At 44.8% G+C, this 13,774-nt stretch overlaps 1 protein-coding gene across 12 annotated transcripts in view; it reads left to right on the top strand.

Annotated features, from left to right (window-relative positions):
- The window catches only part of EHBP1 (EH domain binding protein 1), a 186,912-nt gene that overhangs the window by 133,038 nt on the left and 40,100 nt on the right, over positions 1-13,774 (top strand). For 4 of the 12 annotated variants that reach the window (XM_054177257.1, XM_054177253.1, XM_054177251.1 and 1 more), the window contains 6 exons: positions 2,354-2,470; positions 4,305-4,364; positions 5,698-5,822; positions 9,508-9,646; positions 9,798-9,904; positions 12,785-12,908. In XM_054177257.1, the coding sequence (XP_054033232.1) occupies positions 2,354-2,470; positions 4,305-4,364; positions 5,698-5,822; positions 9,508-9,646; positions 9,798-9,904; positions 12,785-12,908 (672 nt within the window). Of the gene's footprint in view, positions 1-2,353; positions 2,471-4,304; positions 4,365-5,694; positions 5,823-9,507; positions 9,647-9,797; positions 9,905-12,784; positions 12,909-13,774 lie in introns of all 12 variants that reach the window. The other 8 variants (XM_054177258.1, XM_054177256.1, XM_054177255.1 and 5 more) reach the window with 4 other exon arrangements.

The raw sequence follows: 13,774 nt of genomic DNA, 5'->3' as shown, positions 1-13,774 counted from the left end.
TCTTTTCCTTGCCACTTCTACACACTCTCCCACTTCTCTTTTTTGTCACTTTTACACATACTCCACTTCTCATTTCTACACACACCCCACTTCTCTTTTTTATTGTCACTTTTACACACACTCCACTTCTCTTTTCTTGTCACTTTTTCCACACACTCCACTTCCAGGGTTTTGCCATTTCTACACACACTTCTCTTCTCATTTCTACACACACTCCACTTCTCATTTCTACACACACACTCCACTTCTCTTTTTTTGTCACCTTTTCACACACTCACTTCTCTTTTTCTTGCCATTTCTACACGCACTCCACTTCTCTTTTCCATTTTTACACACTCTCCACTTCTCTTTTTTGTCACTTTTAAGCACACTCCACTTCTCTTTTTTATTGTCACTTTTACACACACTCCACTTCTCTTTTTTTGTCACTTTTTCCACACACTCCACTTCTGGGTTTTTGCCCCTTTTACACACTCTCCAATTCTCTTTTTTGTCACTTTTAAGCACACTCCACTTCTCATTTCTACACACACCCCACTTCTCTTTCTTATTGTCACTTTTACACACACTCCACTTCTCTTTTTTTGTCACTTTTTCCACACACTCCACTTCTGGGTTTTTGCCCTTTTTACACACTCTCCAATTCTCTTTTTTGTCACTTTTAAGCACACTCCACTTCTCATTTCTACACACACACTCCACTTCTCTTTTTTTGTCACTTTTTCCACACACTCCACTTCTGGGTTTTTGCCCTTTTTACACACTCTCCACTTATCTTTTTTGTCACTTTTAAACACACTCCGCTTCTCATTTCTACACACACCCCACTTCTCTTTTTTATTGTCACTTTTACACACACTCCACTTCTCTTTTTTTGTCACTTTTTCCACACACTCCACTTCTGGGTTTTTGCCCTTTTTACACACTCTCCACTTCTCTTTTTTGTCACTTTTAAACACACTCCACTTCTCATTTCTACACACACCCCACTTCTCTTTCTTATTGTCACTTTTACACACACTCCACTTCTCTTTTTTTGTCACTTTTTCACACACTCCACTTCTGGGTTTTTGCCCTTTTTACACACTCTCCACTTCTCTTTTTTGTCACTTTTAAACACACTCCACTTCTCATTTCTACACACACCCCACTTCTCTTTCTTATTGTCACTTTTACACGCACTCCACTTCTCTTTTTTTGTCACTTTTTCACACACTCCACTTCTGGGGTTTTGCCCTTTTTACACACACTCCACTTGTGTCTTTTTTTGCCATTTCTCCACATATGCACACACAGGAAAAAGCAGTGTTTGTATGAGTCTGGACAAGCATAGATAGCACTTGATATGAGACTTGCAGTGAGTAAATACAACGCAAGTGCATCCTTTGAAAGTACTAATCTGGCTTTTATGGCCTTTTAATTTCATTATAGATTTGTATTGAAAATGTGAGTCAGGCTGTTTTTTTAGGTCCATCATAATTGTAATTATAATAATCTCCTGCTTCATAAAAACATTATGGGGCTCATTTACAAGTGATATTCATAAGCTGCTCTGAGAAACTGGGTAGAAGGATCCCATAAAAAAAAATTTAAAGAAGAAAAAAAAAAAGAATCCCAAGTGTAATTACAATTATTATTTGATTTGCAATGTGTGGAGCTGACAAACAGTGCTGGCTCCGAGGGGTGCAGCGAGGCAGCCTTCTGTCAGCGTGCTCTTGCTACAGCCCAGGTCAGCACTTGCTGAGCACCGAGGTGGCGGTTTGCCTCCGTGTGCCAGGAGTGCTAGGAGAGCCCGACACCTAAGCGAGGTGCAGGGGTCACCTGGGCTGCGAGGTGCTGTGCAAAACAAGGAGCAGCAAGTCTCACCCAACTCAGTCCCCCAGAGCTGCTGCCTTTCTCAAGAGCTTTCAGGTCCTTTCTGCTGGCCAGCCCCATCCCAACCTGCACCCATCCTGCAGCGCAGAGAAGAGGGAGCCTGGGGGGGGGCGGGGATTGTTCTGAGTTGGAAGGAAAAGCACGTCTGCTTTTCAGAGTCAGCCAGAGATTGAGGCAGAGAGCAGCCACTGCTGAGGCCAGCCTCTATTGTAGCAGGAGTTTCCAGCAGAGCCCCCTGTGTGTCTGTTGAATTGCATCAGTTTAAAGATAAATCCATGAGTGGACGGAGTGAAATTTCCTTCCAGACTTATTTAATGATTTGCATTTTGATCATAACTCAGCTTGTTCTCGAAAGCAGTCATTATATTTGTGGGGGTTTTGTTTTGTTGGGGGGGGGTTTGGTTCATTTTTCTGTTGGTCAGGGATGTGGTGCATGTACCTAAGGAAATACTAACCTTAATGCTGTGTGTTCCTACAGATGAGGATGAGGATGATGATAATATTGAGATAGATACTAACGAGGAGGCTCCTGAATGCTCTGTTACTGGAGGTGGAGATGAGCTTACTAACCTAGAAAATGACCTTGATTCCATGGGTAATTTAAATAATGGCTATTTTGTGTATTTTGCATGACTAACCCCCTGTCCTCGTGGAAGTACTGACTGATGTGTCGCTTCTCTCTGTCACAGCTTTATTCCTTTGTGCCTTTCCAGGTCTCCTAAACCCTAATGCTTATTCTTTTGCCCTCATGTTTGCTTGGTGTTTAAGATCAGCAACAAAACCATGCTTTCCAGCCATGGCAGGCTGCAATGTCTCCTGCTGTTTTGCTGAGGAACAGGGACCCCAGGGCCACCTGAAGTCACCCTGCCTGGGCTGTCCCAGCAAAGCAAGGAGTGAGCAATCTCACTGCCGCTCTCTGGGCCGACACCTTGCCTCACCTGCTCAGGCAAGAGGAGCAAACATGTCTCTGTATTCCCATGGAGGCTCGGTGTCCCTCCAGCTCCTTCCTCAGCACCACTTTGCGTGGTTTTACCTCATTGCTCCTTCCTTGGGGGATGTATAAATTTGAACAGAATTGGTCTTATTTACCAAAGTTCAAATGACAGGTTTTTTAACAGCACATTCTAGGAGCATTCCTGTTCTTGTAGGGATGCTTGTATACTCCTAGCACCTGCTGCTCAAGCAACAATAAACCCTAGCTGTGGGGTCCAGGAGACAGCACTGGAGCTCAGGTTCCTCCGCAGGTGACACTCGGATGGCAGGATCTTGCAAAGGAGATGCCTATGTACCAAGGCACTGGATCTTCCTGGATCTGAAGGTCATTCCCAGCAGCAGGGGCTCCTCTGCCGGCAGAGAATTGCTGAAGGAGTTGGTTCTCTGCACAAATCTGCCTGTTACGAGCAGCCCTGGGAAGTGCCGAGGGCTTCTTTGTAGTGTGTGGAGTGCTTCTCTGCCAGGGCGTTTCTGCTTCTCTGCAAGTTAGCTCAAGTCCAGAGTGCTGCAAGCTCAGGACAGCACGGGGAGGGGGGGGGTGAGGAACAGGCACAGGCAGTAGGAGAGTACTTCTTACAGCATCCTCTGACTTGGTTCTGCCCCTGCCAACTGCACCCAAGTGTGTAGCCCACAATACATTAATTTAACACACGAAATCCAAACACTTCATGTCTTGTTTGCTCTTTGTAAGTTGAAACACCCACGGTGTATATACAGCACTTCTCTTTCTAGGCTTGTTTTGAATGCAAAAGATTGGAGTCATGTCCTTTATTGTTTTCTTCATTTGAGGATTTCCAAACACACAAGAAAACACATTTAAGTGTTTCCAGCACTTGAATTAAGCTGATTTCAAGCAGAATCCTGTCGAGTAATTTTTCACTAAATGCTGGTTCATTTTAGGAGAAACAGAAAAATCAGGAGAGGACTATTCCTGTCATGTAGCTCCAGTGGCTTGCCAACATTTATTTCTTGAGAGGGCCTTTTTCCTTAAGAGCTGCCTTCCCCAGGGATACAGACTCCCTGCCCAACGCTTCACCTGCACCATGACACTCGCAGAGCCTCACACACAGGATGGCAGGTTGGGAGGGACCCCAGGGACCATCAGCATCCTGGAAAAACCCTGGGGCATCATTTTGCAGTTTGGTCTGCACAATAGCCAGAGGTACAAAGGAAGAGGATGGGCAGAAACACAGAAAGCAGGCTAACACCTGGATAGAAACAGGCCTCCCCAGATATTGGTGGGGTCCCGCCAAGGTCTAGTGAAGGCTGGGAGCACCTAGATGCAGAATCACAGAGACCATTTTCAAATGATCCCAGATTTCACATTTGGGATCGTTATTGACCACCTTAATTAATCAGTCCCTTGCTGAGCCTTCATCCCTCCCATCTCTCTCCAGAAGAGAAACCTTTTGTTTTGTTTTCATTTCTCCTGCCAGTCGTTGGTTTTCAGTGTCGCATCTGTCCGCATCTGTCAGTCCTGTTGCCACAAGGCTGCCGTGAGTGTACCTGATAGAATGTGAACCTCTTATGTCACACTTATTACATCGTGTTTGTGTATAAACCCACGGAGATGAGCATGTACTTACATGTGAGCCTCAATTAAGGACACCCTGCCTGGGTGTGCCAGAAGAAAGGGAAACCATACCTCGTCAGAGCCCAGCCCAGCCCGCTGCTGCTGGAGGCAGGCAGCCTCGGATTGCCAGCGTGCCAAAAATACTTCACCTGATAGGAATTGGAGCACAGCAAAACTTGGAGGGAGCTGTGCAGCAAACCTGTCATGGCTGCATTGCCCACACCAGCTCCAGGCTAGCAGCCTGCGGTGCAAACCTCAGGCTGTGCCTAGAGAAGAACACAGCAGCTGCTCTTCTCTCTGCCTTGACCCAAAGCCCAGCTGTAGGTGCACGACACAAGCAGGGGATGCCATGGTCACTCCATTCTGGTGCTGCACATGGAGTATCTCTGGGGGTTTCTGCACCATCCTTACTCCACTTTTCCCACCCAGGCTTAGCCCTGCAGAGCTGTGGCTTGTTACTAACACCTTACTGCTTGCTGTGTGTGTATGTGTGTAGGTAACTGTGTGTGTGTCAGGTGTGTTACAAATTCATACAGTCAGCGCTCGTGGACAGAATGAGCATTACGGAGAGGTAACATTCTCAGCTTCTGCTTTCTTTGGGCTCTGATCCAAGTCACCAAAACTGCTGGAGAAAATGTTGGGGCTTCAGCAAGACTCGGGCCCCTTTGATGCAGTTAGGAAGCATTTTACAGCTCTTCCCCATGCCCTATAAATCACAGTGAAATATCACTAGAAAGCCGTCTCTTTTGAGACCGAAATTTTCATGTCAGGAAGCTGTGCCAAAGAGCCTTAGGATAAAGTAGTAGTTCATAAACTGGAGGGGTTATCAGTACTTAGAATATGTGATAAATTGTTAGATGTCATCTTAAAATTAATGGCTCTTTAAGTGTGTTTTTGCACTGCAGCATAGGTATGCACAGGCTGAGAGGAACTTAGAGTAAATACAGGCTGCTTTCTGCTTTTCCATCTGCTGTCCTCGAGCACGTTTACTTGTTCAGCTGAGTGCTAGACAGATTTTTTCCTGACAGAGAGAGAACTTAGGCATTATCTGTGTACATCACACAAACACATGCCAATCCAAGCTGAAAAAAAGAAGAAAGAAAAAAAAAGTCATTTTGCTCCTAGTTTTTACTCTTTTCAGTTTGAAAAGGTGGCAAATGGAATGAAATCTACCTCCTAAATTGCTGCATTGTTGTAGGGACTCTGCATTGAAATGCATCTCACTCTGTTCTATGTGGTATTTGCATATTTAGCAGAACAAAACAGTAAGTTGGTGGATTTGAAGCTGAAGAAGCTCCTAGAAGCTCAGCCACAGGTGGCAAATTCACTCTCCAGCGCTGCTCAGAAAGCTGTAACTGATAGCTCAGAGCAAGACGTTAAGGTAAGTTCTGATTAATGCTTTTGTTTCAGTACCTGTGCGCTCCGGGTTCGGGTTTGCACTTTGTGAGGAGGAAAATGATGTCTTGGCAAATCCTGCCCAGGAAGAGAGGCAGAAAAGCTTCGTGGCAGTGCCGTTGTGCAGCTGTGGCTTTTCCTGTTGGTTAATCAACACGTTCTCCTTGGGTGTTTTTTTGTGATCTTGATGCTTGTCATGGGCGTTAACACTAAGAGAGAGAAGCAGCCTCGCTCAGTTCTGCCTGCTCAGGTTCCCACTTCAGTCAGAAACGCAGCACAGGCTCCATCCCGCTGCTGGTGCCATCACCAGTCAGACTCTCCCTAACCTTGAGGGGAGCGGGATTGGACTCTCAGTGATTTGCTCCCTTCCCAAGCCTGACCCTCCAGTTTTTCTCCATTACAATGAAGCCATGATGCACTTTAAACTGATAGGCACTAGGGTCCTTGAGTCCTTCTGAGGAGAAGCAGACCCAAGCGTGCGGCATACGCCGTCATCGTGCCTGCTCTTCGTGTTCACGCTAATAAAGCACGCACCAAGCCATTTGCCATTTCATTTTGTTAATTAGACCCCCTTCTGTTCTTACTATTTTTGAGATGATCTTCATTAGATCCCTTGTGCTCTTACTACTTTTTTTTCCCCTTTTTCCTCTTTTTTTTGGTGGTAAATAGTCCCTGTATGTCACTAATATCCGTATGGCTCTGGGGCACTTCCAGTTGGGTATAACTTTTCACCCACCTGCAGTCCAGGGGGAAAGCACTGCTGACTGAAAGGATTTCCTTCCCCAGATACAGAGCTGCTTTGAAGTCCCAAAACAATGACTTTCATTGCTTTTGCCTTACACTGTCGGTTCCTATAAATTGGTGATGAAAGTGTGTGGCAGCAGCAGAGGACTTTCGGTCTCTATCTTTGAACAAAGGGAAGCCTGGATCAAGTCTGATTTTTGCGTTCAATTTAGCTTTCTGCAGTGGATTTAATGCAAAATGAAGCTGGCCCAAGAATAATACAATGGATTGAAAAGGCTAACTGAATTAGTGGGCTTAGAGGAATACATTTGTAAAGTGGCAGAAGTCCCCAGTCATAAAAAGGTTTCTTAAAATGGGATTTGCTGGCTAATCACAGTGATATTTTAGCATGTTGCCAGGCCTAGGGGGGGAAAAAAAAGGGGGGGGGAAAAAAAGAAAGAAAAAATTAGTCATGTTTGTTTATTTTGGTAAAGACTCTGGTTTAGGCTGTCAGCTGGTTGTTGTGCTAATAGCAGGAAACCATCTTTTATTTAACCAGAGTTGTAACCACTCGATTAAGTGTGACTGAAAAGTCATCCAGGAGGGGAATGAGTAATACTTTTTTTTTGGGGGGGGGGGGGGGTTTAATTACTTATTTATTTATTTTGAGCTTAATTTGACAAATAATGCACAGGCCAGCTCCTAGGGTAATTTGGGATTACCTAACCTGACAAAAATGGTGGGTTGGTTGGGTTGAGGGGTTTTTTTTTCTCTTTAGGGGAAAAAAGCATCTGTGAAGGAGTTGATTATTTTGGGTTTAAGGAGAGTTGATTTTTCTGAACAGGAGTTGATTTATTATTATTGGTTTTTTTAGGGGAGTTGATTTTTTTTTCATGAGGGAAGTTGAATTTATGTTTTTAAGGGGAGTTGATATTTAGTTCAGGGCAGCTGATTTTTTTTCTTAAGGGGACTTGATATTTTAAGGGCAGTTGAATTTTTTTTTAAGGGGAGCTGATTTTTCTTAAGGGGAGCTGACTTTCTTTAAGTGAAGTTGATTTTCTTTAAGAGGAGATGGTTTTCTTCTTTAAGGGGGGTTGATATTCTTTAAGGGGAGAGGTTATTTTTTAAGGGGAGTTGATTTTTCTTAAGGGGAGCTGATTTTCTTTAAGGAGAGCTGATTTTCTTTAAGGGGAGCTGATTTTCTTTAAGGGGAGCTGATTTTCTTTAAGGGGAGCTGTTATTTTTTAAGGGCAGTTGATCTTTCTGAGGGGGACTTGATAGTTTTTCAGGGCACTTGATTTTTTTTCTTAAGAGGAGTTGATATTTCTTAAGGGGGACCCGATTTTTATTTGTTGTTAAAGGGAGTGGATATTTTTTGGAGGGGTCTCGATTTTTCTTAAGGGAGGTTGTGTTTTTTTTCAAAGGGGGTCTTGATTTCTTTTTTCTTTTTTTTTTCTGGCACCCTCCTTCCCCCCTCTTCTCCCTCTCCCCCCCCCCAAAAAAAAGGTGCAACTTCACAGCTCCTCTCCACGCAGGGTCTGGCAAGAAAGAGTTGGAAAGCGCGGTTCTGAGGAATATATGGTGTCCATCTGTTCTCATGGAGCTCTTGGCACCGGGCTGGATTTGTTTTTTAATAAAATGCAGTTTACACGTTTCTAAATGAGGCATTCTGTGTTTGTGGAAAAGGATAAACTGTTACCTTCCCTGGGGGATTGTGTATCCCCGGCCTCCTTGAGGCTAGAGAATGGGCCATTGGAGAACTCCCTCATTACCGATTGTCTCAATGCAGAGGAAGGGCAAAGTCTTGGTAGCTTTTGATAACCAGTTTCAGCATTCAGAAGGCTTAGCTATTAGTCATGCATCTTAGCCTTTCCCTATTTACTTTCAAAACACTTAATAAAAATAATAAAAGATTAGGTATAAAATGAAATATTTGTTTGGTACACAGCACCTCCCGGTATCTGCAGCTTCCACACACCGCGGTGGTTCAGTCTTCTGGGATATTTGGTCTTGATAGAATCATTTGAATTTGTTACCAGTATTAACATAGGAAGCCCTGGAAAAGATAATTGTAGTTTCCTTAGCTGGAAAGGGCTTACTTACAAATCTGGCTTTGGAAAGTTAGAGCTGATGAAATGCAGTTCGGTGGGGTAGGATTCTAATCCTACCTTTTAGCCTTCAATCCAGCATTAGTGGTTTATCTCAATGGGCATAAAATTAGAAACTAGTTCTTCTTGTCATACAAGTCTGGGGGACTACAGAAAACGACAGATTTCCTTCCTGGGCAGGCAGAGAGGCTAAAGGCAACACGCTTTTCAAACGATACCGATCGTGTTCAGGGCGAAGAGACGCAGCTCCTTGGCAGCCGCACGCGCGGCGCCTGGCCAAGCCAACTTCCAAAGGGCTGATTTCTTTTTTAGTTATTTCATTCTTTCTTTCTTTCTTTCTTCTTTTTTTTTTCTTTTTTCTTTTTTTTTTTCCCCCCCTCCTCCTCCCCTTACCCATTTAAAATAGGGCATCGCTGGCAAATGCTGCTGGTCACAATTGCTAGGTCTGGCTGTTCAGTAAGTCCTGCAGGAGGGTGCCCATATAGCGAAAAGAAGCCAGTGGTTGCCACCAGGCATTAAAGTCCAACGACAACAACAACAACAACAACAAGAACAACAACAAAGAACCCAGGAAAAGTTAATCACTCCGCTCCTTTTTTTTTTATTATTATTTATTTTTTTTTCCCCCCACAGCTGCCACTTTCAATCCTATATAACCCGCAGCCCGAGTTGGTGAAAGCCTCTTTGCGAAAGCCGTGTCCCTGTCCCCTCGCCCAAACCTACCTTTGCGATTCGTGCCTTCCCCCCCCACACCCCCTCCCCGTTTGTAAACAAAGGAAAGTGGTGTGTGTCTGGTGCGGGTGCATTGTTTGTTTTCCTCCCCCCCCCCAACCCCGGCAGAACGGAGCCGAGGAGCAGCGTGCTGAGCGATTACAAAAAGCAGCGGACCGGTTTCGCAGCCCCGTTGTGTTCGGCAAGGACTCTGCCGTCAGGAAAACCCAGCTCCAGTCCTTCAGTCAGTACGTGGAGAGCAGACCAGGTAGGAGCAAAATAGAAACCCTGTTTTCCCATCTTGTGATTGAATACTATTTAACAATAAATATATGAAAACCCGATAATGTAAGCCCACGTTTCAATCCATAAATATCAAGCTTTATAATAATTTTACATGTCTTTCCCCTTTTTTCAAGAGATGAAAAGGCAGAGATCAATCCAGGAAGATACAAAGAGAGGAAATGAGGAGAAGGCTGCGATAACTGAGACTCAGAGGAAGCCATCAGAAGATGAAGTGCTTAATGTATATTAATTTTTTGTCTGGTTTCATGATTGCTGATAATTCCAAACTGTATGTGGAAATAGTGCCTTTATTTGTTAAAATGAGATGTTAGGGTTTTTTTTTTAGATGTCAATCTCCGGCGCATTCAAAGCAGAGTGAGAGGGGTGCACTGTTGAATTAGTCTGCAGTGTGGTGATAATTGTCAGATAAAAAAAAATGAATTTTTCAGAGTTCCACAGCCCCAGCTTCCTTGAGACATTTCCATCAGGGCACTTCCCATAAAGAGATTCCAGTATTGATCTACCGGGAGGATTTTAATTATTACAATAGCAGATACCGCAGAGCTGCAGTTAGAGGGAAGAGTCACATGAGACCTGCTAGAATTTCTCAGCCAACCCATTTTGTTGGCTTGGGTTAATGGGTGTTCAACCTTTCCATTATCCAGATCAGCCGTGAATTACTAGCTGAATGATGTTTGCATTAATATAATATATATGGTAATTTCTCCACTTAATTAACGGGGAGGTTCAGCTCAGTAGGGGTATGGGCTGATCATGTGTAAAATTGATTTGTGAGGGAAATATTTGATAGACCGCAGGGAGAAAGCTGGTTTTGATGGACAGCTGCAGGACAGGAGCAGGAAGAACAAGTTTTAAACCTGAATTATTTTTTTTGGGGGGTGGTGGGGTGGAGGGGGGTGGGGGGTGGGGGGAGTGTTGTGTGTCTGAAAACACAACGCAGCCCTTTGCTGGCGGCCGTTGGTTGCTCTCCACGATTTACCTCGGCGCGACTCTTGCCGTCACCGAAGCGCCGAACTGCCAGAGCTGCACCAAAACCTCCCAACTTTTGTAGGAGCCCTGAGTTATTTTTAGCCCCAGCTGTACTTCAGCAGAGCTGGGAAGGGCTGGCAGAGCGAGCTCGCATTATATATGCAGATGCTACACGTGAACTCTCGGGATATTTCAGCCTGACACAGCGTTTCTTTTCATCTTCTAATAACAATTGTTAACAATTATGCATGCTGACATTAGGGAAGTTTTCATACTGCTTTCAGTTCATTAGAGGTGATGCAAGGCAATATATTGCACATCACCCCAGCTCCCCACAACCATTCAGATTTTTTTCTTCCTTTTTTTTTTTTTTTCCCCCCATTCAGGGAGTTTGGTGGTGGTTGTTTTTCTGACTGTAGCAGAGAGGAAAAAGGGTTTCCATTAGAGCTGTTCCGTGGGAAGAGAAGGACCAAATTAATGGTGGGCATCGTGTGCTGAAACTCAGATACCCCCCGCAATTCAAAGCTCTGTGCTCCTGACTGCTCCTGGGAGCCCAGCCATGCCATCAGCCTTCACTTGGGAGCGTTTCTTTATCTGAAATAAGATGCTGATGGGATCAGTGTACCTGTTGCCTGCCTCTGAAGCTGAATTGATGATTTCAGACACATTCCACAGAGAAACAACTGAAAGCGTGCGCTGAAAGTGTCTGAGACCCTTACTCAGCAACAAGTTAACCTCTAGCAGGCAGATAAGCCTCATAACGGTTGGACTTGCTGATCTTAGAGGTCTTTTCCAACCTTAGGCATTCTCTGATTCTATTCTGTGATTTTAAAAACCCTGTCTAGTTTTCTATTCCCAAAGGACAGTGATTTCAGTTGTGGCCTTTACAGAGCACAGATGAAACCTGAAATCATTTTGCCAGTTGGGCTGGTTCCCCTCCCCACCCCCCTCCAATTTAAACCATTCTTCAAGGCTCTGGGGCAGGCATAGGAGGCAGTGGATGGGGTTACCTGGAAGGGGTAATATTTTTCTCCTGCCTTATGCAAAAAGATGCTTCAAGAATGACATTTCAGCGTGGTGCACAGCCTGTCTAGATACAGCCAAAACAATGACTGTGCACAAAGTCGCTGAGCCCCAGGAGAATAAATGGGAGTACTAAATGGCTGTGTTTGGGCTCCGGGCAAGGCAGCCAAACCACTCGGGGAGTGTTTGGGAGATCTGGGTGGTCACCTGCAGAGCAATGCTGAGAAGTTAGAGAGAACAAGAGGAAAATTGGACTTGTTAGTGTTTCCAGGGCTTCCTTGGTAAGGTTCACTACGACTTATCCACCTGGCATCCCAGGGCCACCTCCCCAGCCAGGTGTCAGCCAGCACTGAGGCAGGACAGCCTGAGTTAGTCCCCGTACACGTGAGCCTCAGCCTGGTGCCATTTGTCACCACTCCCCAGGATAAGAATCACAGTTAGAATAGCTGGCAGTATTTTCACGGAGCAGGGCGATCGCCTGCAGGCAGAGAAGCCCAGGGAGCTTCTTTTGGGTTTAGGTTTTCATCTCTCAAAGCTCACTTTTTAATTGTCATTAGAGCTTCTCGTGCTGGTTCTTCTAGCCCCTAAAGTCAGCGTCTTAAAACGGGAATAAGGGGAGAAATGGCACGTTAAAGAAGTGCTCAGTTTGGATTGCCTTTGCCTTTCATTCTGCTTTGTTAACAGCAGCTTTTGTGCGCTGGGAAAGGAATCAGAGGAAAGACAGAAAAGCCAGCCAGGTAGGGGGGGGTGGGGGTGGGGGGGGAAACACAACAAAACAACAAAAAAACACCGCGGAAAGCAAAGGTTCCCTCCAGGAGGGGAAAAAAAAAAAAGCAAAACAAACCAAACCAAAACAAAAAAACCCAACCCCGAGGGTGTTTTAATAAACAAATGAGGCCATTTGGCAAAATTGTAAACGCTGAGGAAATGTAAGTGTTAGCTGTTTGGTAGCCAGCCTGCTGCTGTTTGGTTGTTTAGGTAAGTGCCTTACTAAGTGTTTGTGGAAAGGAAAAATGCAACTTACAAGTGATGTGGTTTTCCCTTTTTTTTTTTTCCCCTTCTTTTTCTTTTTTTCTTTTTTTTTCTTCTTGTTTGTTCTCTTTAACAGAAAGGGTTCAAAGACACCAGTCAGTATGTTGTAGGAGAATTGGCAGCACTAGAGAATGAGCAAAAGCAAATTGACACCCGTGCCGCGCTGGTGGAGAAGCGCCTTCGCTATCTCATGGACACAGGTACGGTGCCCAATTACACTGTAAACAGTTTTGGCAAATTGAGCGTTCACAAACTCTTATAGAGTTTTGGAAGTGTGAATCTTTGAAGCCTGAATGTTCAGCAAAACTGCCTTGAAAATAAAAAGGCTGCGATTTGCAGCCACCTCTCTGGGCCCTGGTGATAAGAGTGCCTTCATGGGAAGTGATAACTTGCCCTGATACCGTGTGAGCCAGCACTATTGAACAGTGTGCTCATCCATGCAGAGTTGGAATACACATCTGTGCCTCATTGATATGCCACTGCTTAAAAAAAAAAAAGGGGGAAGGGGAAGGGGAGGGGGGGGGGGAAAAAAAAGTGAGATCTTCACTGTTCTACTGATTCAGTGGGGGGAGAAAAAAAAAGAGATCTCGCCAGCTAAAGCCATGTACTGCATGAAACAGAGCACGCTGCGTGGGGGAAAGGCTCCACTGCCTAGATCACTGAAATTTGAGAATGCTATCTGGTTACTGAGGCTCCTCAATTATTTTTAGATTGATTTATTTATTTATTTCTATTTCTCTTCTGGAGAGCGGGGTTTCAAAGTCTGTCGTGTTGCAGGAGCAGTTGAAAGGATTAAAGGGTAGGGGGTGAGGGTGGGGTGGGGGTGGGGTTGGTGTTTTTTTGGTTGGTGGTGTGCGAAGCGTTAGGCAGATCGTTTGGAAACAAATGGTGCTGTGGTGGTTCACAAATGAATGATATTATTGGGCCAAAGAGGAAAAAGAAGCCTCCCCCCCCCCGTTCTTCTTGTCCCTTTTGGGGGAAACAAACAAACAAGCAAACAAAAAAGTTAAGTTCGCCGGTCCAGGTTACTTTGTGGCTAAATCGTCTCTCCGAGCTCTCCGGGGAT

This window comes from Dryobates pubescens, chromosome 39 (assembly GCF_014839835.1).
Source record: "Dryobates pubescens isolate bDryPub1 chromosome 39, bDryPub1.pri, whole genome shotgun sequence".
Taxonomy (NCBI): Eukaryota; Metazoa; Chordata; class Aves; order Piciformes; family Picidae; genus Dryobates; species Dryobates pubescens.
The sequence above is the reverse complement of the archived record's forward strand: the minus strand, read 5'-3'. Positions and strand labels throughout refer to the sequence as shown.